Below are 23,294 nucleotides of genomic sequence, written 5' to 3'. Positions count from 1 at the left end.
ATTTCCACAATGACAACAAAGAAGCTGATACTCTGTTGCATCACTTGCTTCAGCTTAAAAAAGGGGTCTTTAGTGGAACACAAAGAGGTTTAGTACTGCTCAGTGGGCATCAGACGTTACAAGAAAAACAACTACAAGAACTGGATTGCTAAAGCATTTAATGAACTTTAAGCCAAATAACACTTCACCCAGAAATCTCTAAATGTACTTAAAATTCTAGTAAAATAAACACTTTATAGTTTATAGTCTTAAGCTCTGTACAATATTTAATAAGAAACTGCAATGCCTTTTTGACACCTGCTTCATTTATTTTGGAAAAAAAGTCAGAAAAGTTAAGTGAAGTTCTCAATTTCTTTTTTCATTTCCTGTAAAAAAAGAAGAAAAGGACAATTTATTCTTCATTCAGAAACCAAGAACAAATCTGCCATATTTCCCACATCACACTTAAGCTTTGACTCACAATGTAAGTAATTAAAGTTTACGTCAAACAAATCTTCCTTTTGCACATATTACTTGATAATGTATATAAGCAACGGCATATTTGGCTTGTGATGTTTCTAAGAAGACACAGACAAGGGAGAAATTTCAAGTTGTTTTTGGAACTGCTGAATTCAGAAGCAATGTACATTTCTTGAATTTAGTCAACATCTTTCAACAGGATCCATTATCTTGTCCATTAGATAGTCTCGGTCTTTTCTACCATTAAACAAGACGCTTAAAACCTTCGGGTATAAAACCCTTATTGTACCTGTATTAGTGCAGTCTTGTCGTAATTTCTCCGATGTCTATAAATGCACTGACAGAGCAGAGCATAAAGCTTCTCCAGCTGATACACCTCAAATCCCTCAGTCTTGGCAATCACCCGGTCCAGTAAATTCTATTAAAAAAAAGAGCCTCGTTATTTCACTCACATCCGTTTCAGAGAAACAAATCAAGTTAGTGAAAGCAATCATCTCCTCTTGACCTTTCCTTCAGTGCAGCCTTTTGTTGTTCAAGACAAAGAATTTTAGAGTTGTGCAGAAAGGGCTGTTCTGTTTTTATAATTGATATATTTTAGATTCAAGACCTGTATTGTTCTGTAAGCAAGTTATTTTGGAATCTGGTTAATAAGGGGTTAAGTTAGTGCTCATTTCATTATCATTATATTTAGAACATATTGTTACAGCTTTAGGTGACTTAGAAGTGTCTCTTAGATTTCAGAAACAGTTTATGACACTGGGAAGAATAAATTAAATACTTCTAACTTCAAAGGAGAGAGGATGTTTGCTGAGGTCTGGGGATCCGTTGAGCAGAAACAATGCTAAAGTTTTGCTAAAGGCGAGAGCACCTACTTCCTGATCATCCAAATCAAACCTTACTGGAGCTAAGTATTTGAACCTTGTTAGAGAGAACGTGCTTTTCTGTGTTTTTATGGAACTTGGGTTTCCTGGGTAAAAGATACCTCAGTTAGAAACGTCTTTCATTAGGGTGCATTTTTATGGATAGGGATATAGGCTCCCATTTATTTTGTGGCATCCAGGGTGCAGGGAGATTTAACTGCAGGTTACTTTGTATTTAGTTAGAAGGCAGCTCATCACTTGTGTGTAGGCATATTAAGAGTTTAGTGCTTAGTGGCAATCTGGGGATTTATGGGTGAGCAGAAAGTTAGGCCTCTGAAATGCCTCGTTTGTAAATACTGTATATAATGTAACTTTGTGTGTTGTATGTTTTGTGTCTTGTATAGTTTATTGTAATAAATATTTATTTTAACCAAGTGTGCCTGGATTATTACTCCTCTCAGCAAAGCTGTGCCAGAGAATAAATAATTCACGTGCCTCTAGTTATACCAGCCACTCGGGTAATTGCTAGAAATCTCTTACAAGTCGAGAGTTATGAATAATTATTTCAATTGTTGACTAAACCACTCAGTCAAATACTGATTTTCACCATTTTCATAACCCCCCCCCTGTAACAATATTTTAAGTTCTATGCAAGCTTAATTATATTATTATAACATTTGAATGATCTTTTTCACCTAAAGTTGAAGACACCAAACCAAAATAAAATATTTCACACTCTTCTTAATTCTGAAGTACTAATGCCTGTTATTGGAAGTGTTCTGAAAATGGCAAAATACTGGTTTTACAGCTGGCTGTTTTTAAACAACACCAAATTGTTGTCATTGTAAACCTCCCCTCCCCCCCCCCAGATTGAAACACTGTAATCCTTTGTGCACAATGTAAAATTGTGATTTTACATTGCACAGAAAAATGTTAACTAGGGACATAGAGAGAAAATTTTGCTGATCAGCCGAGAGGATACCTTCAGCTTCTGGTGATCAACGACTAGCTGTGGGGTCACTTCTGAGAGGATCTTCATGGCTTTCTCCACGTTGATCAGCTGCTGCTGCTCGACCTGAGAGCGCCGGCCTCGCGTCATGCGCAGGGCATTCTTCTCTGCAGGCACAGGCGGACAGGATGACAGTCACTACACGTTATTAGCAGACAGTACGCACATAGAAACGACTCCTTGGTTGTTTCCTTGAAGACCTGCACTGTCTTCTGATTAAAAAAAAACATTAACAGGTTTTTTCAAAATCACTTAATACACCTCTATCCCTGCATATTCTCCAAGACATATTTTTAAAAATGGTTATGAAATCTCTTAAACTCTAGACTGTTTAAATGTCCTTTTCCCCCTATGTAGACAGAGGTGAAAAAGTGTTTACATGAATGACAACTATGAAGCTTGTGCCACACCACCATTCTTTTAAGCCTCACTACTGTATACCTTTCTCCATCTCCACCCCTAACATGCAATGGTGCTACAGCTTTCACTTGGGGCAGAAACCAAACATACTGCTGTGGTTTAATGCAACACATAGTCCAGTCAATCAAGACAAACACACAGCAAAGAGGCAGATGCACATGTAGATTATTAGGAACAAGTACAGGTTAATTCCTCTCCAAAAAAATAAGAAGCAAAAAGGACTGTTTCAAATGCAGAGTGTTCTTCAAGTGTGTACTACCCAATAAGGATCTGCAACCAAAATGTTATTTTGCATTTTATTTTCCAACATGGACTTAACCTCTGTGTTTCTCTGCAGCACGCATGATGACACAACTACACAACCGAACGTTATTCTATAGCTGTCAATATGAAGTGAAGTATGTTCCAAAACCTAAAAAAGAAAAGCACTGATTAAACTGAAACCAAGTTCAGGGCAGTGAATGTAGCCATCAGCTCTACACACCTCTGGGTTCTTCCTGATTGTCTGTTCCATCAGACTCTGCAGGGGTGGAAGGCAGTTTCTCTGCCTGGTGTTCAAGTTGTGCAGGTTCATCAGTTATTGGGTGCTTCGCTTTTATGTTCTCAGGAGCTTCAAGATCACCCTCCCCTGCGGAGTCCTCACAGCGCTCCAGCTCAATCGGCTCCAGACTGGACCCGTTGCTAAGTAACGCGTCAAGTTCATCACAATCTTCGCTCTCGGCTACTTCTTCCGCCTTCTCCTCTCCTTCTAACCCGAGTCCATTCACGCCCTCTTTGGAGGTTGCAGATGAAGTCTTTTTCTTGGCAATAAAGCCATTACTCCACCGGCATCTCCTGCGCTTTCTTTTCAGAACTGCTACTGGCACATCGATTTTTGATGTGTGGGAAATAATTTCATAGACTTGTAAGGTTGCACATATGGTGTCTGATGCATCACTAATATTACCAATACCTACAGTAACCTCCTGAAAGCTAATGTCATTTCTAAATTGAGATATTGTGTGATAATCTCAGATACAACTTTTAATACTGAAAATAGTCCTCATAGAGAACTCTCTGCATGCTGTCCGGGTATATGGCTTGTTCTTATCCTGTTCTCACTAGTAGTGAACTCCCGGCAGCTTGTTCTTATCCTGTTCTCACTCATAGTGAACTCCCTGCGTGCTGTCCTGGGATATGGCTTGTTCTTATCCTGTTCTCACTCGTAGTGAACTCCCTGCATGCTGTCCTGGGATATGGCTTATTCTTATCCTGTTCTCACTCGTAGTGAACTCCCTGCATGCTGTCCTGGGATATGGCTTGTTCTTATCCTGTTTCTCACTCGTAGTGAACTCCCTGCATGCTGTCCTGGGATATGGCTTATTCTTATCCTGTTCTCACTCGTAGTGAACTCCCTGCATGCTGTCCTGGGATATGGCTTGTTCTTATCCTGTTCTCACTCGTTGTGAACTCCCTGCGTGCTGTCCTGGTATATGGCTTGTTCTTATCCTGTTCTCACTTGTAGTGAACTCCCTGCGTGCTGTCCTGGTATATGGCTTGTTCTTATCCTGTTTCTCACTCGTAGTGAACTCCCTGCATGCTGTCCTGGTATATGGCTTGTTCTTATCCTGTTCTCACTGATAATGAACTCCCTGCAGCTTGTCCTTATCCTGTTCTCACTTTAGTGAACTCCCTGCATGCTGTCCTGATATATGGCTTGTCCTCATTCTCAGCAACATCCCTGCGTACTGTCTTGGTATATGACTTGCCCTTTTCACTGGTCCTATGCTCACCATTTCCACAGCGGTAAAACACCACTGAATGTCATGTGAGCTGTAAATCATTCATGATCTGCTAAATATTATTGTTCTCTTTCCCACTTATGCTTAAGTTCTCAGTGGTTAAAATCCATCTGATTTTTACTTACTGATTTTTAGAGCAGCATACCAAGGTAAATGCGCTACTAATGATGAGGTCTTCTAGAAACAGACATTTCTTGACTATTACATTTATCTTTCTTTTAATGAGTTATCTCCTTTCTTTAATAAGTCTTCATCCTCCATGCAGGTTTTACTGAAGCATTTAAGTCTTACCTTGGTACAAAAATGTACCTTAAATAACACTTAAAATTAAAAATTGTGACCGTAAATTCTCACCTTGAGGGCGTGGAGTACTTGTGGTTACAGGTGCTGCAGATGTTTGGACAGAGTCCTTAGCTACGTTAGACTCATTTTTCTTGGAATCAGTAGAATTAGTCTGCTTTGGAAGCACGTGGTAATAGGATGGAGCAAACTGTGAAGTTGAAAAGCCTTTAAAAATAAAAAAAAACTAGTTACAAAACATTTTACTACTTAAGAAACATGAATAGAGGGCAATCAGACCATCTTTCTCATTTGGTAACTTAGTACATAAAGTGAATAAACATTTCGAACAGCAGCCTCATGATTATACCACTTGGCTGGAAAGCACGTTCCTGATACCAACAACTCTTTGCGTATACAGTAGAAGTGTTTCTTAAACAGACTCCCTTTTAACTTCCATTTGTGGAGCTGTGCAACTGTTTCACTGTCAAGTTTGACCATATTGACCCCATCCACACCCTTTAGGATACTGTATATCTTGATCTAATCTCATCTCATCTTCAACTTCAAATATGTAACACCTTTAACAAATCTGTAAAGGACAATCGCTGAGAGCAGGAAATTATTTCTTGTTGTTTTCTGAACTCCTTCGAAAGCTATATTATGATTTTTGTGGTATGCTGACCAAAAATAATTATTAATAATTGTAAATTAAATATTAATCTTATAAATTAGTGCTGCCTTGAGTATTACTCACGCATTACTTATTATCAATACACTTTACCTCACTGTTCCAGAGAACAAAGAAAACATGCCTATCAGTTGCTGCTTGGAAGGTGGGCAGCAACTGTTAACCTTATGTTTTACCTCATTTATTCAACATATTTGCACCCCCTAGCTTTTTACAATATCATGTATGGTGACCAACTATACAATGTCACATGCTTTAGTGTTATCAGGTGTGCTTGGTGTTTGTTTAAAGAATGTTTAATATGTTAAACAATGTCTGGGAATACGCATAGATGTTACTCGGTATAAACAGGTAATTTACTTTCTTCACAGGTTACAGGTTTTTGGTGCTAGTAGTCAGATCGCCTCCATGTTTTTCAGTTCCATGATGAAATTATAATCCGGTATGGTACCACAGTCTTTTGTGCAACAAAAAACAAAGGTATCCAGACTCTAATAATATTTGTATAGAATTATACTCATTTCCCATTTGTAACAAATATTATAAACCACAGGGTTGCAGCCGAACAATAAAGACCTCAACTTAAAATAGCTAAGAGTGCATGAAAAATAAGCTTGCAGATTTTGTTTTACTTCTCTGACATGTAATTTCTTTTACCAGCAGAATATATGCCCTTGACCTGGCAGACATGTACCAACATGACAGAATTTCCTATGACAGCTTCAAAAGACACCTAATTCTAGAGATTCAGAATTCAGTGGGAAAAAATAAGTGAAGGAAAACAGAAAATTAGGGAGAGATTTCTCTTTCATTTCTTAATCCCTCCTGCCACAATGGGCAAGTAAACAGAAATAGGGACCCTTTTATCAGATTTGGATAAATATCACAAAAAGAATGTTAACTTACAAACTTACAGTACATTTCTGCACATCTTAGGGTGCAAAGATGCTTCTAGTTTTATAATCAGTAATTCTGTACAATTATGTAAATAAGGTGCTGATCGTAGAAAGAGTATCCATTAAAAAAAAAAATCAGCAGTGCGTAGAACTTACTAAACAAATAAATACTTCACCTCTTTTTTTCCGGGACTCCTGAATATCTTCACATAGCTTCTCGAAATTCTCATCAAGTTCTTCTCTAATGATTGCATGGACTGTGTCCTTCAGAGCACAGGCTCTGTGGCGTATTAATCGATCTGCAACACAGACCAGGAAGAGTACACAAAAAGCCATCTTAAAAGTCCGTTAAAAAATAAGTTTCCATATTTTTAATATAGCTATAAAACGAAAATGTTTACTATTCCCTTTAAATTGAAAGCTAAATCCCAAATTATTTTTTATAACAACTATTAGTTTAATAGAATAAATGACTAAGGAAATAAAAAAAAACAAATGGTTGGGATATTAGATTATATTAGCCCAGCAGAGTTTGATACATTTCCCCCTTAAATGTATGGTACAATAAAACCTTATAAAGAGAACACTAATTCTGCATTCATATGTTAACTGTATCACACTTAAGTGCATCCATCAGCGTCTTTAATTGTTCTCCATGTTAAAATGATCACACACGTACAAAGGAGACTGTTACCTGCAGGATCCTTGTCTGGATTGTATTCTAATGCATTTTTCCAGATCAGGTCTACATCTTCCATGTAATCCTTGACAGTGACATACTTATGCAAGTCTATCTTGCAAAGCACAGTGGACAAGTCCATGGGCTGCCTGATGACCGTTTTATAATCAGGAACCTAAACAAGACAAATACATCAAAATTCAAGTACAAACGGTTGCCTCGTTCAGTCTCCAGATAAGAGACGAGACCTTCTTAGTTTCAGCACCACAAAAGGAATTTTACTTGATCAAATGCCCTCGTCTTGGTCATTACAGGGCAGCACTTTAGTTTGAGACGTTGAGCACGCAGAGAGAAAAGAAAGAGGGAGACACGGGGAGACGGGGAGAGCCACGTGCCTCCTCGATGTCCACGGGCTTGGTGAAGGCTCGAAAGCGCTTGTCCATGGCCAGGCGGTTGGTGACGTCCCGCAGGAAGAGACGTAGCTCCCGCAAGGTGTCTTCCTCCTGCTCTTCCAGCCTCTGCAATTCCGCCTCCGACAGCTGGCGGGGCGGGGCCGGCGGGGCCACCGGCAGCACCTCCAGCGCCCGCATCACTGCGTACGGTACAGCACAGGCAGGACGTGAGCGCCCACACAGGCCCCCGGCCCCTCCCACCACTGCACTGCCCAAAGGGGGGCGCCTCGGCATCAGAGCCTGCCGTGGAAGACCCCTCCTTCCACTGAGGCATAACTGGCGACAACGGGCGGTGAAGAACAGAGCCAGCTTCATTTCGTTCGCAGTTTTTAAGCTAACTTCCATGAACTGCTCAAGTTTGCTATGGAACGGGAAATCTGACAAAAGCAGATGAGCACTTTTTAAATTCATACGAAAAGATTTGTGAAAAAGCTAAAATTGACTTTTGACTTGGAATTTTGTCCTATATCTGCCCCCCCTCCACCTCCACAACACAAATCTTAAAAAGAGCCCAGCTCCTCCTCCATTCACAACAATGCTGTTTGAGCGCAGCGCCCTTTCGAAAACAGACCCGCTTTTTTCTTGGACGCTGGAGGCTTGGCAGTCTGATTCAGAATCAGATCTTCAAATAACTTTCTTCTCTCTTGCTGGCTGGGCAGCTGAACACAAAACACCTCGCCATACTCAATCTGAAACAGATCCTGGACCTAAGAACAACAGCAGAAACACTTTTTACAGCGTCAAATACCTGTAAGCATGTTGAGAGAAGACAAAAATTTAAAGGCGGCCTATTTGAAGGATTAGAGGAAACTGTCTTTTGCAAGAGGAAAGTAATGCAACTACAGTTCTATACATATGAAAACAATTTCATTTACAGTAATAAGAAAATTAGGTAATTAAAGTTTGCCATTTATGACTTGCATAAATGAGTAACAGAGATGAAAGTTGTGTAAACACCATGAAAAGGGGTATTGTTCCCAGGCTGTTCCATACTAGATTAGATAATAGACTTAATAGATACTAGATATCAAAAGCATGGTTGTGGAATTACATTTATTAACCATGTCCACATTATGTGATGAGAGTAAACATTTTTTCATCCTGAATATTTTTACAAGACAAATGCACTCAAATTGACACCATAAAATTTAGTTTTTTTAAAAAAATCAAATACCTCCTTGTATAGGCAGTCACGAGACACACTGCAAGTTGCTAGAAGTAGTATCGGAGAGAAAGAAGGAATGCCGTGCAGCAGACTGAGAAATGTAGCTCTCAGAGCAGATCCTACTGTCTCCCACCACTGGTCTATGTTAGGAATGTACAGGATACTGGGGGAAGTTCGCTTTGCTTCACAGAAAAGCTGAAATAAAAATAGTGTATTTATGCATACCAAGAAAAGATAAAGATTTACACATTGTATTATAGATTACAATAACATTACAATGTACACTCTACACACATACCTCAGAAAGATTCCTAAAAACAATCGGAATAAAAATACGAGTGTTCTTTACTATCAATTGTGTAATTATGAAAATTATTCGTTTTCATTATACTGTGTGGAAGCCGAAAAGAAAACATATTCCATTAGTACAGGAATCAGAAAATAAAGTGGAATCCAACCTAACCTTACAATTAGTATTTAAAAATCACTTAAACCCAAATCTCCTTCAGATTCCCTACTGAGGAAGTCTTCTCTGCCCAGACAGACTACCTGTGCACAGGTTTCCTCTGGCGAAGCTGAGCTGATCCCATACAGCACAGCCATGTCCAGGGTGTACACGGTGAACTTCTCCAGGGCGTGGAGTACAGCAGGAGCCAGGTGTGAACTCTGGCCTGACCCTGGTCGGCCAGCCAGTAGCAGTCTAGGCCGGTATGAAGTTGGGTGATAATGGGCACTCCTAATGGAGACAGAGGGGGGACAAATACGCCTCATGATGGGAAAACCAATTTCACCTTCATCTAGTCATCCATTGACAGAGCACCTGCTCATCCCATTCTGCTAATACTGTCCTTTATTCATTTCTAATGGGTTACCTGTTGGAATGGAGGAAGGGCTTGTTTTGATGGGCTTGTCTTTGGAGAGGGCCATTTTGACACACTGATTGTCCTTCATCATCACTGTACATGAGGTCATCATCTAGAATATTAGCTGTAATGTCTGGCAAGAGAGAACATTTGAAGTTGAATAACCATCCACAGATTCAAACCAATTTCCTAAAACTGCATTAGTATTGCACTTAAAGCTCTACGACAACGACTAACCAGGACTCTTTGTCGTGTTATCCAGTTTAAAAACCAACACAACCTTTGCTAACATTTAAGATGAACTGTCCAAAAGCCATTCATCTGCCAAGGCTAAAGAATCTCAATCTGGAGTTCTTTAGGGTAAAAAGAGTGGAAAAATTCCAAATGGTTTCTCAGCCGCCTGTGCTGTGGCTAGTTCATAATAAACCTCATTAATCTGTGTGTTCCAACAAAATAAAACAAGGCTTCAAAGTCACTGGGTAAGCCTTTTCAAAACCAAAAGACGCATGACTGTTGAAGCAGGTTGAACAGTGTTTCAACAGCTAAGGAGGCCCCACCCTCACACCGACTCACCCGTGTCTCTCTTTCTTTTCAAGCCCTGCTCGGCATGGGGAAAGACCTTGTGCAGCGCCTCCAGGATGCTTTCCAGGGCGCTGGAAAGCAGGGGCTGGACAATGGGCGAAAGGGCTTTCCCAGGGGAGGACACGGCACGCTGGGACGCCGGCACGGTCTTCCTCATGGCCAACATGAAGTCCTTGCTGGTGATAGTGATGGAGGCGACGTCCAGCTGCAGCTTTTCGGAGGTGGAATAGATTTGGGGGTAGCGGCGCCGCAGAGCACAAAGTGCAGCTTCAGTACAGACCGCCTTAATATCTGCACCGCAGTAACCTGGGAACCCAGCACACACAGCACAGAATTAAATCCGGTTACATAATTCTTCAGGTGTAGGGCCATTTTCATAAAACCTCAACATAAATCATACTGCGTTAACCTGTTTTTTCTTAGGAGAAAACAATAAAATGACGGGAAATGGCTAATTGTTCTGGATACCAATTTAAAGAGTTTCTAAGACATCTACATTTTGTTTTACCTTTAACTTCTTGCAAAACATTTGTGTCAAAACTTAGAACATAAGAGTTTTTTGTTTACGGACTGAACTGATAAAAGGCTTAGCGTCTTGAAGAAATTCTCAATTCTATACTACAATCACTTACAGTCATAAGATTAACATTAATTGTACCAGGAGTGGGCTTTCAAGGCAAGAATTTATGTATAGAAATCTGAAGAAACAGAGAGGAACAGAACTCTTTTATAGAAAACCTTAATACATCATCCAATGAAGTATAGTGTTGCAAGTCCTACCGACACACTTATCAGCCAGCTCCTCAAGAAAAATATCAGAGGGCTGGGGGCTCCACGGTCTGGTATGTATTTTCAGGATTTCTTTCCGGGCCTGCAAAACAATAAAACGTGCAAAGACCAGATGTTTCTAAAGAACAATTAAAGCTAAAAAGATTTCACCAACTCCTGATTCTAATCAAACTTACGAGAGCTTAATTTTGAGTTTTCAAGGAAAAATAGTTTATAAACCTACACATATTAAAAAAAACACATTCACTTTCTTCTGGTATAAGAATGTATACTGTATATTCAAAGTTGTTAAATTATCCCTTATTTGCATTCACAACCAAAGAAAAAAAATCCTCTGAAAACTACTGTAATTCCAATTCCATTTGGAATTCCAAAAAAATACAAGGTTGTCCGATAAGTGAAAAAAAATCTTCCACTTATCTATTCTGGAGATGCCTAGAATGCAACACGCCTGGCAAACAGAAACATTTTTTTCCAGCCAAAAGGGTTAAACTTACCTCTCTGTCCGGAAGGCCAAATAGAAATTCCCTGTCAAAACGGCCAGGCCGCCTTAGCGCCGGATCAATGGAGTCCAACCTGTTAGTGGCTCCGATCACCACAACCTCCCCCCGGCTGTCCAGCCCGTCCATCAAGGCCAGCAGCGTGGACACAATGGAGCTGAAATAAAGCAGCAAGTGAGATGCAAGATTTCTTGGTATTTAAAATCAAAGGCACATCAAATAAGTGCAAAAGATCACAGGTCAGTTCCCTGTGTGAAAAGAGGAAACAATCCTTTCCTTCCAGCTTTCTCTTCAACGTTCAACCTGTTTTTAATCATGTATTTAAGATTTTTAATAAATATATCCCACATTACATCATTTTTTTTTAATGCCAAGTAACATTGCAGGTGGGCCGGAGGAAGAACAGCACATTTCCAAATATTTTTACAAATTTTCAAACACAATTTACTCCTGCAAAATTGGGTAGTAAGTTCACCTGTGTATCTGGTCTTGTCTGCTTGATCGAACTGGAGCCAGACCATCAATTTCATCGAAAAAAATAATTGAGGGACGCATTTGGTATGCCTGAAATGACGGGCGGAAAAACAAAAGGTTAAAAAGGAGACCCGCGATTACTAACCATTAACACATTTTCATGTGCCTTCCCTCACAACATTCCTTCTCTTGAATGTGAAAAACACACTTCACAGCATTATTAACATGAGGCTATAGAAAACTGAGGATTGACGTTTTCTAGAACTGTAAGCAAAACATTATCCCTTTGAAAGATATTTTGTGGTTAACAGCATATACTGTACACAAGAAAATTAATTTTGAGGATAAAAAAATTAATCCATCCTCATGACTCATTCAAAACTAAAAGAAGCCCTAGAATTTACCAACTTTAAAGGAAATTTCAGCATACTTCTGAAACGGCAGCTGATGCACAGATGTTTCAATATTCACTTCAACCGACAACTTTCAGCTGACACACACGTGTGGCGAGAAGAACGCAGCACGTTCTCATCACATTTAATTTTTGACTTTCACACAAAAATGCACATCACCTCCAATAACTTGACCTTTTGCCATTTCGCACATTTAAAAATTAGTTTCACCTCATTATGGTCAAGTAAGCCTGGAAACAAGGCCGCGAAAAATAAGAGCCTCCAAATGTAGAGATTTTTTTTAGGGATTTTTTCTTTTTTTTTTTAAATCAACAAAAAAGGTAAATCACCTGGTCAAAAAGCAGTCTGAGCTGCCTCTCCGATTCCCCCACCCATTTGCTCAAGCAGTCGGCACCCTTCCTCATGAAGAAGGCTACCTTCCTGTCACCCTGGCTGCACTCATTGGCCAGAACCCGGGCCACCAGCGTCTTTCCTGTACCAGGAGGTCCATAAAACAGGCAGCCTCTGAAATAAAATAAATAAGAGCATAAGTCAGAAAATCCCAACTCCTGGTTCCAGAAAAGCTGCCTAGAGTGTAGGAACTTTTCTTGCCTGTGGCTTATAATCTCTTTGGAAAGGGCATAACTTTCTCAAAGTCAGAGGTCCAAAATCAAAAGGCGGGAGGAAACAGTTTTAGAACGTGCCTGCACTAGTCAGTTCTTAACATTTCAGAAGAGTGAACGGCCTAAACACCCCCATAAAGGCTCAGTGTCAGAAACCTGGGGCTTCCGATTCGGAAGCAGCCTGAGCTCTTTGCTCCAGGCGTCACTCTTTCCAGTCTGTCACGTCACCAGTCGATTGGGACTGGGATTCCCCAATAGGTGGTCCTCAATTGGCGGAGCCCCGGTAATCAGCCGGGGCTCCCTCAGCTCCTGGTAATACAGCGACATGCGGTTGCTGTAGGTGCCGTCAGTGCCAGATGCTCTTTTCCTCCAGTCGGTGCTACACCTCCTGTACCTCCTACTTCTCATTCATCTCTGTGTGTCATTGCAGAGTTCACAGCCCAGGCGCGAGACACCACGCAGATGGCCAATCACAATTCCAAATTAGGCATGCTTTTAAAAATATATATATCCAAAGGCATTGGGGTTATGCAATACAAAAAGAATGATGCAAAGAACTGGAAACAGCATGGTTACTCATAAGTACTTGAAGTTCTCCTCAATTCCCTCCACAACATACAGAGGGTTCTCTCTACTCAATCCATGCAGAAATTCTTAAACACTGCTACATTCATTCATCATGGAAGTCCAGTTTTGCAGATGTGCATTAAATTCTCGTACCGTGGAGGCTGAATCTTAAATCGCTCAAACACCTCTGGATACAGCAGAGGGAAGACCACCATCTCCTTCAGGGAAGCAATGTGACTCGACAGACCGCCAATGCTGTCAAACCGCACCTGTTGAGAGGGAATATAATTAAACCCACTTCAGCTTCTCAGAAGAAGTTAGGAATCAATAATAGTAGAAGCAGAGCACCTATTTAATATATTCACTCCTACTCGTTATGTTTGTCTTGGGTCCTAAACTATATGCACTTTCTGTGCAAAACAACAATAAGAAATGGAGAATGATTAAACCTCCTCAACAAGACTAATTTTAAACAGAAAAGAGTAATACAATCTAATACATCTGAAGGTGATGTGAAAAAAAAACATGAAATACACAACAGAGGCTCAAAGAATTCACAATAAAAAAAAATCTTACTGAAGTATCAATCTGCATGGGGTCAACGTCAGCGAGACTTGTTCCAATCTTCATTCTGTCTTGGTGGATTCCCAAAAGGTCTTCTTTCCGGAAGTTCAAAGGAAGGCATCTGGATAAAGAGCCAGTGAGAGTACAGTTACTAAGCTACATTAAACTAGGGTTACATCAACACATTCAAGCCCAGTTCAAAAATGGATCAAAACACACTTCAATTTAAAGACGGACAATAACTAAGACAATTCTATCATGTAAAGATTTTCAACTGAGAAGGTCCATTCCCGAGAAATCCTGAATTACACCACATCAAAGCAAACAGCTTTTCTTATATCTAACCCGAAACACAAAATCACATAAAGGAGATGAAACATGCAGATGATGCAACAATAGGATCCGTTATGACAAAAATGACATCACCACTATATACTGCTCCAAGCATGCATCTATATTTTGTGTAGTACTGTATTAACATCCTTACTGTAGCAACTGGTAGCACCATGAGAGCACATGCTACAGAACTGCAGAAACCATTATTCAAGGTGTTTTCTAGTAAGCTGTTAGAGTGGTACTTAAAACTGAACAACAGCAGCCCCCAAAAATTCTACTTCACTTGATGTGTTGGAAATGAGTTTCTATGCGTCTTCAAAATACAACTAATTTATACTGCAGTTAACATTAACCCATTAAATGGAAAAAAACAGAAAAATCTCACCAAGTGAAAAAAGGATACACCCTTCTACAATCAGCTAGAATGACAAAATATTGAATATTTCCATACAATAAAATAGGTTGAAAAACACCCTGATTTAAATGTATCCAATAAGGCCTATCCCGCCACAATGGAGTTCTCATTGCTAATATATTTTTGTTTGCAAGACTTAGAAGTGTAACCTATAATGCTTTAGACAGACTGATGATTTTAAATTATTACTGACATTACTAAACTGAACCCCAGTTTTCACCTTATGCTTCTGTTATAGTTTCAGGTATGTTGTAACCATTACCAGCAAAAGTGACTTTCTGATCCTGGGAGAAGAGGTGGAGGACACTGTTTTGAAAGTGAAGAATGTTAAGTCATGTACTGTGTGAGGGAAATGTAAGGTGAATTACACTTGCGCAGAGGCAGTTACCTGTTCACTGATCTGTTTCGACTTTTATTCCGACGTCTTTCAAAGTGCTGCTCATCATCAGAGGAGGGAGAGGAAGAGGAGGTAGAGTCACTGCTGTGAATGGCATGCCTGCGTCTGGTGGAAACACACCCAACACGAAGAGCTGATGAAGGAAAGATTTTGCACAGCAACGAAGCCTAATCTTTAGTTACTTTATAGCAGGTGTAAGTAACCCTTATTTTGAAAAGTCACAGCCCTGCAGGTCTCATAGATCATCCTTAAATCAAAGTTATAAAGAATTGGAAAACATGAGGCTTAATCAATTTAATAAGTTAATTTGTCTAGTTATGCCACCTGGGGACCTTGAGAGCTACAATGTATTTTGATATTCTAATTTCTAATGATCTCTTATCTAATTAATATCAAAGTTGCCGTTTCAAGTCTTTATAAATGCATAATCTAATGTGACCCATAAAATCTGCTGGACTCTGTGGTTCTTCAGGGATAGCATTGGCCATGCTATCCAAGGATTTAAATGTTTCCTCAGCCAAGTCATTAAAGGGGAACTGCAGTCCAAATGTCCAAACTTTATTGAATGTTACCGCAAAATGTTACAAATTCCGAATTAAGTACAAAACTTCGAGAAAGTACTGTATGGTTCCAAAGTTGTCACAAATTGCTGGTCTCCCCACGGGCGAGAGCAAGAATTTGTGAGAATTGTGACTTAAACCAGCCCTTCTTACTCTCTAGTCACTGTAGTACAAATACTGTAAGTACAGATACTACAGAAGACATTTAACTCCACAAAGTCTACTTGTTTACAATGTAATATGGCCAGTTGAGTCACCAAAGGTTTTGTTGCCTCATTCTAAATTGCAGACAATGACGGCAATAAGGCGTTGCTCATACCTGGAAATTTAGTCTCATACCTGGAAGGTTTAACACATTACCGTGTACATTTTACTTTCATTGTGGTTTGAAATGCGATCATCAATGCCGTTTCTTTCTAACCCGGAAACAGAAAAATAGCGTTGCAGTTCCCCTTTAAGTCTAAATTCACACCCGTTACCCACCTGGTTGTGTTTTTTGGTGTAACTGTTATCAATAAGACTCGTGGTGAAAAGTGAGTAACAAGCACAGGCTGAGGTGTGAGGTCTCCAAGGCCTCATACGAGTAATTACCAACAAAATGCACAGAACCCAGAAAACAATTTTTGAAGATTCTGATCAACACCAGAGTGCCAAGAATGATTCAGATAAGAATAAATATCAAGTGCCCAGTTTCTCAATCATTTTAAAAACTAAGGAAAAAACATATGCACAAAATCTGCAGGAATGTGAATTTACATGAATGAATATAGCTACCACTGCTTTATATATCTAACTTCTTAGGACATTCAAGGATTTTATTGAAAATGTCATGTCAAAGGCAAACTCTCTTATTCCTACAGTAAAATAGATGGCAAGGTCTGAAAAATAAAGTACATTACTAAAAGTACAATGCTAAAAATCTTACCTATCTGCAGACCCAATTCTGTTGTTGCGCCAGCAAAAATAAAACAAGAACAAAAAGAGATCATTTCTTATCTTGTACTGACAAAAGTTTGAGGTTCAAAAACTCAATATCCTGAATACTATGGGAAATCTCTGTAGGTGGTAAATGGAAACAACTTCTTACGTGGAACGCAATGCTTTATGAAAGCCAATGGAACAAGAACAAAGATGCACATGACGTTGAGCCAAAGTGTAGTGGAAACCATGTGGGCTATAAAATTGACAAGAAATGCAAGCTGGGATTGCCTTCTAGGTATGGGAATTGAATTGCTCTATTGACAGAACAATTCAATCCGGAGAATTGAAGCAGTTAATGCAAATAGTCTAATTGTGCAGACAGAGGGTCTTTTCCAACCTGTTATTTCTCCTTTTACTGTAAGGGCTCCTTGGGGCATTAGAGCTGAAACGATATCGTCTCCTGTCAGAAGAGGAACGGCTATTGTAGAACAAGCTCTGTTTCCTGGGTTCTGGGAAAAGTAATGAAAAAAGAATATACATTCATGTAAGTCGTTTTGTTTAAATTCATGGAAAAAATGACGGCCCCATTTTCTAAGAATAAGCAAGTTTAACATAATGCCTTTTTTTTTTACTTTGGAGCCATTTTGTTTTACTGATCCTGAAGCGTTCTTCCCACCTACAGGGTAACCTTTTATCCACATGCAGAATGAAACACCCACCATCCAGAGGCGCCTGGTAGCGCACCACTGTTTTTCTTTGCCTGAATTCATAACGCTTCTGGTTATCCTCTTCGCCATCCTCATCCTCGTCTTCCTCTTCCTCCTCTTCAGTGAACCCTGAAGATTTAAATGAACAAGGTGAAGACAGGACGACCATCAGACGGAAAGCTGGAAATGTCTAATGAGCAAATATTTTTTAGAACGCCATCAACGGACAGACCTTCATTACCATCCTCCTGGTTGTCCGTTTCTTCATCTGTTCTTTCAGACTCCCTCTTCCTTTTCGCTCCTGAATAGATTCCAAGAGTCTACAAGTTGACAGCAACCACTTGTTAATGAAAGTTAAAAAATATCAATTTCCAACAAACCAAAAAGCTTAAAAGGATGACTATAAATTGCTCCTCTCCCAGGATAAAGTCACACAGCAATTCACAAATTGGCAGACCACCATTATTTAGGAAAAATTTAAAATAAAGTTTGGTACCACTTGCTGCTAGAAGAGATGATCTTTGTGCAGCAAATACTGAAACAGAAACTGATCTATTTGAGGTAAAGTAAACAAAGTGCAACAAAATATTCATTTTTAATAAAAGCAGCAGAGAAATGTCTTTCCCAGAGAAAACTCTGAAAGTATAGGGAAGGGGGCAGCAGCAGGCCTTTTGTTTGGTAAAAGTTAATTCCAAGTAGCAAGATTCCTTCAACCTGGGATCGCATTTGGGACTTGGAAGAGCTCGTTCAGTGACAGACAGGTCAACCAACTTTAATGTCCCAAGATTTCAGACAACACTATAGCTTACTTGGTGAATGCAGGAAACTATTTGAACAATCTAAAATTGTGGCAATGAATAGGGAAAAGAAGTGTGCTGTTTTGATATAGTGTTCTATGTTTTCAGACTGCATTTTATAACAACATACCTACCCCCGAAACGTAATTAGCACCAATTTAATTAAACATATTCATTGATCTACAGGTATGGACTGTATTTTATCATTAATAACCATGATCCATGAGAGTCTGTGAGATGCCGCCGATTTTCATCTTGCTTAATGCTGCTCTATCTGCACCAGATTGAATAGTTCTGGACTTACAGCTTGCTGAGTGTCCCGGCTTCTTAACCTGCGACGCATCTTCTGCATGTCATCCATCTTCTGAAGAACAGCCTCAGCGGTGCTTAAGAAAAGACAGGCCAAGACCACAGAAAAAGTCAAAGGGCATACCTTAATGTAGTCAAGACATTAACTAAGTGCATGAGAAGCATTTATGACGTGCGGCAAAACCAGATTCTAGAAATTAGCAGGGGAACAAAGTCGAACTTTCCTGTGTGAGAACTGCATGTTACACAGCCTGACACACGTAATAAAAGAGCATCCCTGGAATCAAATGACAGTACGAGACAGATTTGCAAGCCCTTACTTAGTAATGAGTCTGTCGTACAGTACAGACTGATTCCTTGCATTGAGCCTGTATCTGCTGATCCTGGAGCTGCGGCGCACTTCGCTCTCAACTTCCATCCCAGCTGCTCTACTTTCCGGAGTCCTGGAAGTGGGAGATGCATCACTATCATCTGCGTCACAGAAGAAACAAAAGGCAACAGAGATTATTTTCAACATGATGGTTTCCTTTTTTCCCCCCAGATAACACAGCTCAAGTTGCAATAAACATGGCCCCTACAAGCAGACAGTTACAGCTTCATGCTTGTATTACAACCTTTTCCATGCTGTTGAGAGCATAAATACATTTATGAAACAAGGACTACAATTAAGAATATAATTACAAGGTCAGGCTTAAAAATCAGTTTGGGAGATACACCAATGTCACTACTACAGTGTTTAAGAATTATATCTTAATCTTGAACATTTAACTATGGCCACATATTTGTCATGCATACCTTTTGGATGATCTTCAACGCTTTTTTCATCAGCCTGCAACCTTGCAGATTTCCTACAAACAGAGAACATTTGTTTTTCAAAAATGTTCAACAGTTGATTTACAATGATTTACTCATAACCCATTCTCTACTGGTTGTGTATACGTTAGAAGAAAGAAATCAATGCTACCTTAATGCTGTGTTTGCAAATATAAAATGGGCAACTGAATATTATTAACTGCACTCTCTAATCAATAATGCCAAACAGAGTTTGATGGATGCACTCTAACCTCAAAGCGAAATATCAGATATTGCTAAAAAATTACAGTTCAATCTCGGATAAAAATGTGAAGATCTCACCAGCATTTTTAAAGCTGTGATTTAACAGCAATATCCTCCTGCCCTTTGCTAATTAGAACATAAATTGGGTTCCACACTACACTGAGCTTCACCAGTAGACCTTTTGTAATGGGGCAGTAATTTGTTTCCTCATAATCGGTTCTGAAAGGTCTTTATAAAAGACATTGTGTTCTCCACAGACAAAAAGACTTTACCTTGTAAAATGTTTTCTTTCTTTCCCGTCCTTTTGTGGAGTTTCCTTATCTTTAAAATCAGAGAAAGACACCTCTTGCTTTTCCTTCTGCCCGTTTGTCTTCCTTAGAGATAGTTCAGCTACATTTTCTTCATCCTTTACTGATACATGGCTCTAAATTCAAAGGAAATTTTGTAAAACATGTGTCATTTCTTATTTCTTATTATAAAAAAAATAAGACAAGAAAGCAGAATTGATTTTGGGTGAAAACACATTTTCCTAGATTCTAGATGCGCTTTTCCTCACATTTGTGCATGAAGATTATCACAATGTCATACCAAACAAACGTCTTTCTTGATGAGGCTCCTTCTGTTTCTATTCAGCCCAACCTTACAATCGTTGACTGTAATAAAAATCAGACTCCAGCTGTAAAATGCCTTCATCCTCTCAACAAAGGTACGAAACAGTATACAGTATCTCAGCAAGCTGAATTAAAAGAGGAAATCTTACTGGCTTACCAGTTTAAATGTACCTAAAAGTTACAATAAAATAGCAGATCTAGTTCTTTCCATAGCTTTCACCTGTAAATTAAGTTCCACACTCGAAGGGTAGTTCCCTAAATACGTGCAGCAGGCCTTTCACCCAGAGATCTTATATATTATCCATTCATCCATTTTCTAACCGCTTCTACCACAGTTCAGGGTCACAGGGGAGCCAGAGCCTATCCCAGCAACCAACGGGAGCAAGGCGGGTGGGGTCCATCACAGGGCACACAAGGGCCAAATTTCCCAGAAGTCAATTAACCAACTAATAGATGTTTTGGAGGAAACGAAAGCACCCTGAAGAAACCCGTGAGAATACGGGGAGAACACACAAACCCCATGCAGACAGAACTCCGGGTCCAAGATTCAAACTAAGGCCGCAGTGCTGAGAGGCAGCAATGCTATCTGCTGCAATATCATGCTGTCCAAAATTAAAATCTGATTGACCACATTACAGCACAATAATAATAACTGCTTACACTTATATAGCAATTTTCTGGACACTCAAAGCGCTTTACACCACCAGTGTGCAGCATCCACCTGGATGATGCGACGGCAGCCATAGTGCACCAGAACGCTCCCCACACATCAGCTATCAGTGGGGAGGAGAACCGAGTGATGAAGCCAGTTCATAGATGGGATTAGGAGGCCATGTTTGGAAAAGGCCAATGGGAAATTTAGCCAGGAAGCCAGGATAACACCCCTACACTTTCCGAAAAACACCCTTGGATTTTTAATGACCACAGAAGTGTCAAGACCCTGAATTAAAGTCTCATCCAAAAGACGGTGCCTTTTTACAGTACAGTGTCACCGTCGCTATACTGGGGCATTAGGACCCACACAGACTGCAGAGTGAGCACCCCCTGCTGGCCCCACTAACACCTCTACCAGCAGCAACCTTAGGTTTTCCTAGGAGGTCTCCCATCCAGGTACTGACCAGGCTCACACCTGCTGAGCTTCAGAGGGCTGCCAGTTGTGAGTTGCAGGGTGAAATGGCTGCTGCTGCAATATCCAATTGATTCAGAACATCAGGCTCCAGACATACTGGACACAGGTCAACTAGCAACATAATCACTGACGCTGCCAGGTCGTGTTTTTATTAAGATTTCCATTTAAGGTTTCTTTTTTTCACTTAATAACACTGCCTTCTGTGATCTGCTCCTACAACTTTTGGCCAGCTATTGGACAGCTTTGAGCTGTTACCAACTGATGGGAGCACTTGTGCAAATTTCAGCGACAGATTACTGTTCAACAAATCATAAAAGACAATTTCTTAACTACGACGATGGGGAGTAACTATTTTAAAGACACGCTTTAGATACTGCATTCTGTGCCTGGAGAGATCACGACTTTCTGCTAACGTTTAGCTGGCACTGACGTTACTACTCGCAGTAACTTCAAAATCATCCCCTTTCGTCTCCAGGTGTCCACTACTGTCCACCTCAGGAATTATTCATCCTCGGATCTGCAGTATGACAACCGAGCCAGCAGCAGATTTTGACATGATCTCCTTTATTCAGTCAAGTCGTAAGGTTAGTAACTGGGCTCTGATGACCCGGACACGCTCACCTCTTCGCCTCTAAATTAAAACACATGGACATGGAAACTGAACTTTGATAGGTCGAAAACGAAGCTAATTACCGATAGGCCGGTATGAAAACAAGTCGTATAACGCGTGAAGGAAAACTGTCAGTAACCTTAGTATTTTGCATTTATGTTTCTCTGTTTAAATGCAAAATAAGAATTTTACGGACTGTGCACCGGGTTTCGTCCTCTGTTAATTCACACGTCATCCCAACTCTCACTCTCTTTGCTAGAAGTCAGTGATGCTGTCAGGCAGCCCAGATCATCTGATCTGAGAAAGCTCTGGGCGACCAGAAGAATAAACCGACGCCGTAGTCCAGTTGTTATCAGTTTGTTGCGATTAAGAGCCAACACGCAAGGCTCCCTATATCACGAAGTGTCCGGCTGATCTGGGGGCCAGCTGTCAGCCCCCGACTCAGACAGTTTCTTGGGAAGAAACCGCAGCTCGTCTAGTCCAAAACAGCTGTCATTCCTGACGCACACACCCTCCCATTAACAGCTTTATCATTATTATTATTATTATTTCTGGTAACCCGCGAAAGGACAGGAGGCTCACGTGTCGAGTCGGGGTGTTCTCGGCTCCGCTCGAGCTGTCATCCGCGGCCCTCCTGGAGCGCGCGGAGCGTCTCCGCGCGGACGTCAGGGACAGAAACTCGGCGCTCGAGTCCAGCGCCGGCAGCTTCTTCGGGGACGCGGGGTCCGCGCCCGCACTGCTGCGCAACATCACCATTATAGCCCCCCGTTCTCCTGCTCAGACCGTCAACGGACGTGTTGGAAAAGTGAAGAGGTTTCAGAGTAGGAACAATCCGCTCATGTCCCTTTTCCGGTAGTGGCCGGACAGTTGCCGCTAGCAGACAACCTCTCACTTTTTCTGTTTTTCCAGCCCTTGATTTCTGGCGCCACAAACGTCACAGAAAGTCAGATCACTACCTGTATGTTGCTCCGAAGCAAGAAATAGGCCACGTAGGTACACCCTCTTCACTTTGGAAAGTAACGTCCTGTTTCTGACCACACTATGCTGAAATGGCGGTGACGATAAGGAATTTCTATATGACACCCCTGCGTCCTGTCGTTCTTGTTTTCTAAACACCTTAAGAATTTTATTCCATCCTGCGTAGTGATCTATTTTGAAAGGGTGCCCCGGTAACTTTTTGGCGCGTAGTAAACAACGCCACACGAGGAGCTTTCATTGGCTAATAACAAAGGCCCCGCCCCCAAGCCGAGGTCATAACAAGCACGTGAGGCTCAGGGAAAACGCGGGAGCTGTCAATTCAAAACAGCCTTCTGTTGCAGTGCATTCTGAATATCTGCGTTACACAGTTACAGGCGTCTCTAAGAGGGGCAAATAAGAACAAAAGGAAAGCTGCACTTTATG

General features: G+C 40.5%; 1 protein-coding gene across 3 annotated transcripts; it reads right to left on the bottom strand.

The window, feature by feature from the left end:
* Positions 1 to 141: 141 nt before the first annotated feature.
* On the bottom strand, positions 142 to 22,946 carry LOC102689415 (ATPase family AAA domain containing 2). 3 transcript variants are annotated; one of them, XM_015357892.2, is made up of 29 exons: positions 22,476 to 22,946; positions 19,816 to 19,967; positions 19,283 to 19,335; positions 18,808 to 18,958; positions 18,483 to 18,564; positions 17,614 to 17,701; positions 17,394 to 17,510; positions 17,072 to 17,183; positions 16,679 to 16,696; positions 15,185 to 15,298; positions 14,058 to 14,166; positions 13,635 to 13,750; positions 12,642 to 12,816; positions 11,901 to 11,989; positions 11,423 to 11,582; positions 10,917 to 11,007; positions 10,128 to 10,442; positions 9,564 to 9,687; positions 9,241 to 9,427; positions 8,701 to 8,886; positions 8,098 to 8,233; positions 7,470 to 7,666; positions 7,090 to 7,249; positions 6,572 to 6,694; positions 4,884 to 5,036; positions 3,233 to 3,604; positions 2,302 to 2,435; positions 749 to 877; positions 142 to 365 (listed from the first exon to the last, which is right to left on the bottom strand). In XM_015357892.2, exons 1-29 carry the CDS (start codon positions 22,647 to 22,649, stop codon positions 333 to 335), a joined length of 4,050 nt encoding a protein of 1,349 aa, XP_015213378.2. In that variant the 5' UTR covers positions 22,650 to 22,946; the 3' UTR covers positions 142 to 332. The 3 variants fall into 3 exon arrangements, with proteins under 3 accessions (XP_015213378.2, XP_015213379.2, XP_015213380.2); XM_015357893.2 differs by lacking the exon at positions 16,679 to 16,696; XM_015357894.2 differs by lacking the exon at positions 3,233 to 3,604 and having other exon boundaries at positions 22,476 to 22,930.
* Positions 22,947 to 23,294: the final 348 nt, after the last annotated feature.

Source organism: Lepisosteus oculatus, chromosome 10, assembly GCF_040954835.1.
Source record: "Lepisosteus oculatus isolate fLepOcu1 chromosome 10, fLepOcu1.hap2, whole genome shotgun sequence".
Taxonomy (NCBI): Eukaryota; Metazoa; Chordata; class Actinopteri; order Semionotiformes; family Lepisosteidae; genus Lepisosteus; species Lepisosteus oculatus.
This window is presented reverse-complemented; position numbering and strand designations above follow the sequence as displayed.

What these genes read in the sequence shown, in the direction of transcription:
- LOC102689415 (XM_015357892.2), bottom strand. Translation starts at nt 22,649, where the DNA reads ATGGTGATGTTGCGCAGCAGTGCGGGCGCGGACCCCGCGTCCCCGAAG. An exon ending in GAAAGAAAACATTTTACAAG is followed by an intron (nt 19,336 to 19,815) that starts GTAAAGTCTTTT and finishes CTCTGTTTGTAG; the next exon opens with GAAATCTGCAAGGTTGCAGG. An exon ending in GCTGGCTGATAAGTGTGTCG is followed by an intron (nt 10,443 to 10,916) that starts GTAGGACTTGCA and finishes CTGGGTTCCCAG; the next exon opens with GTTACTGCGGTGCAGATATT.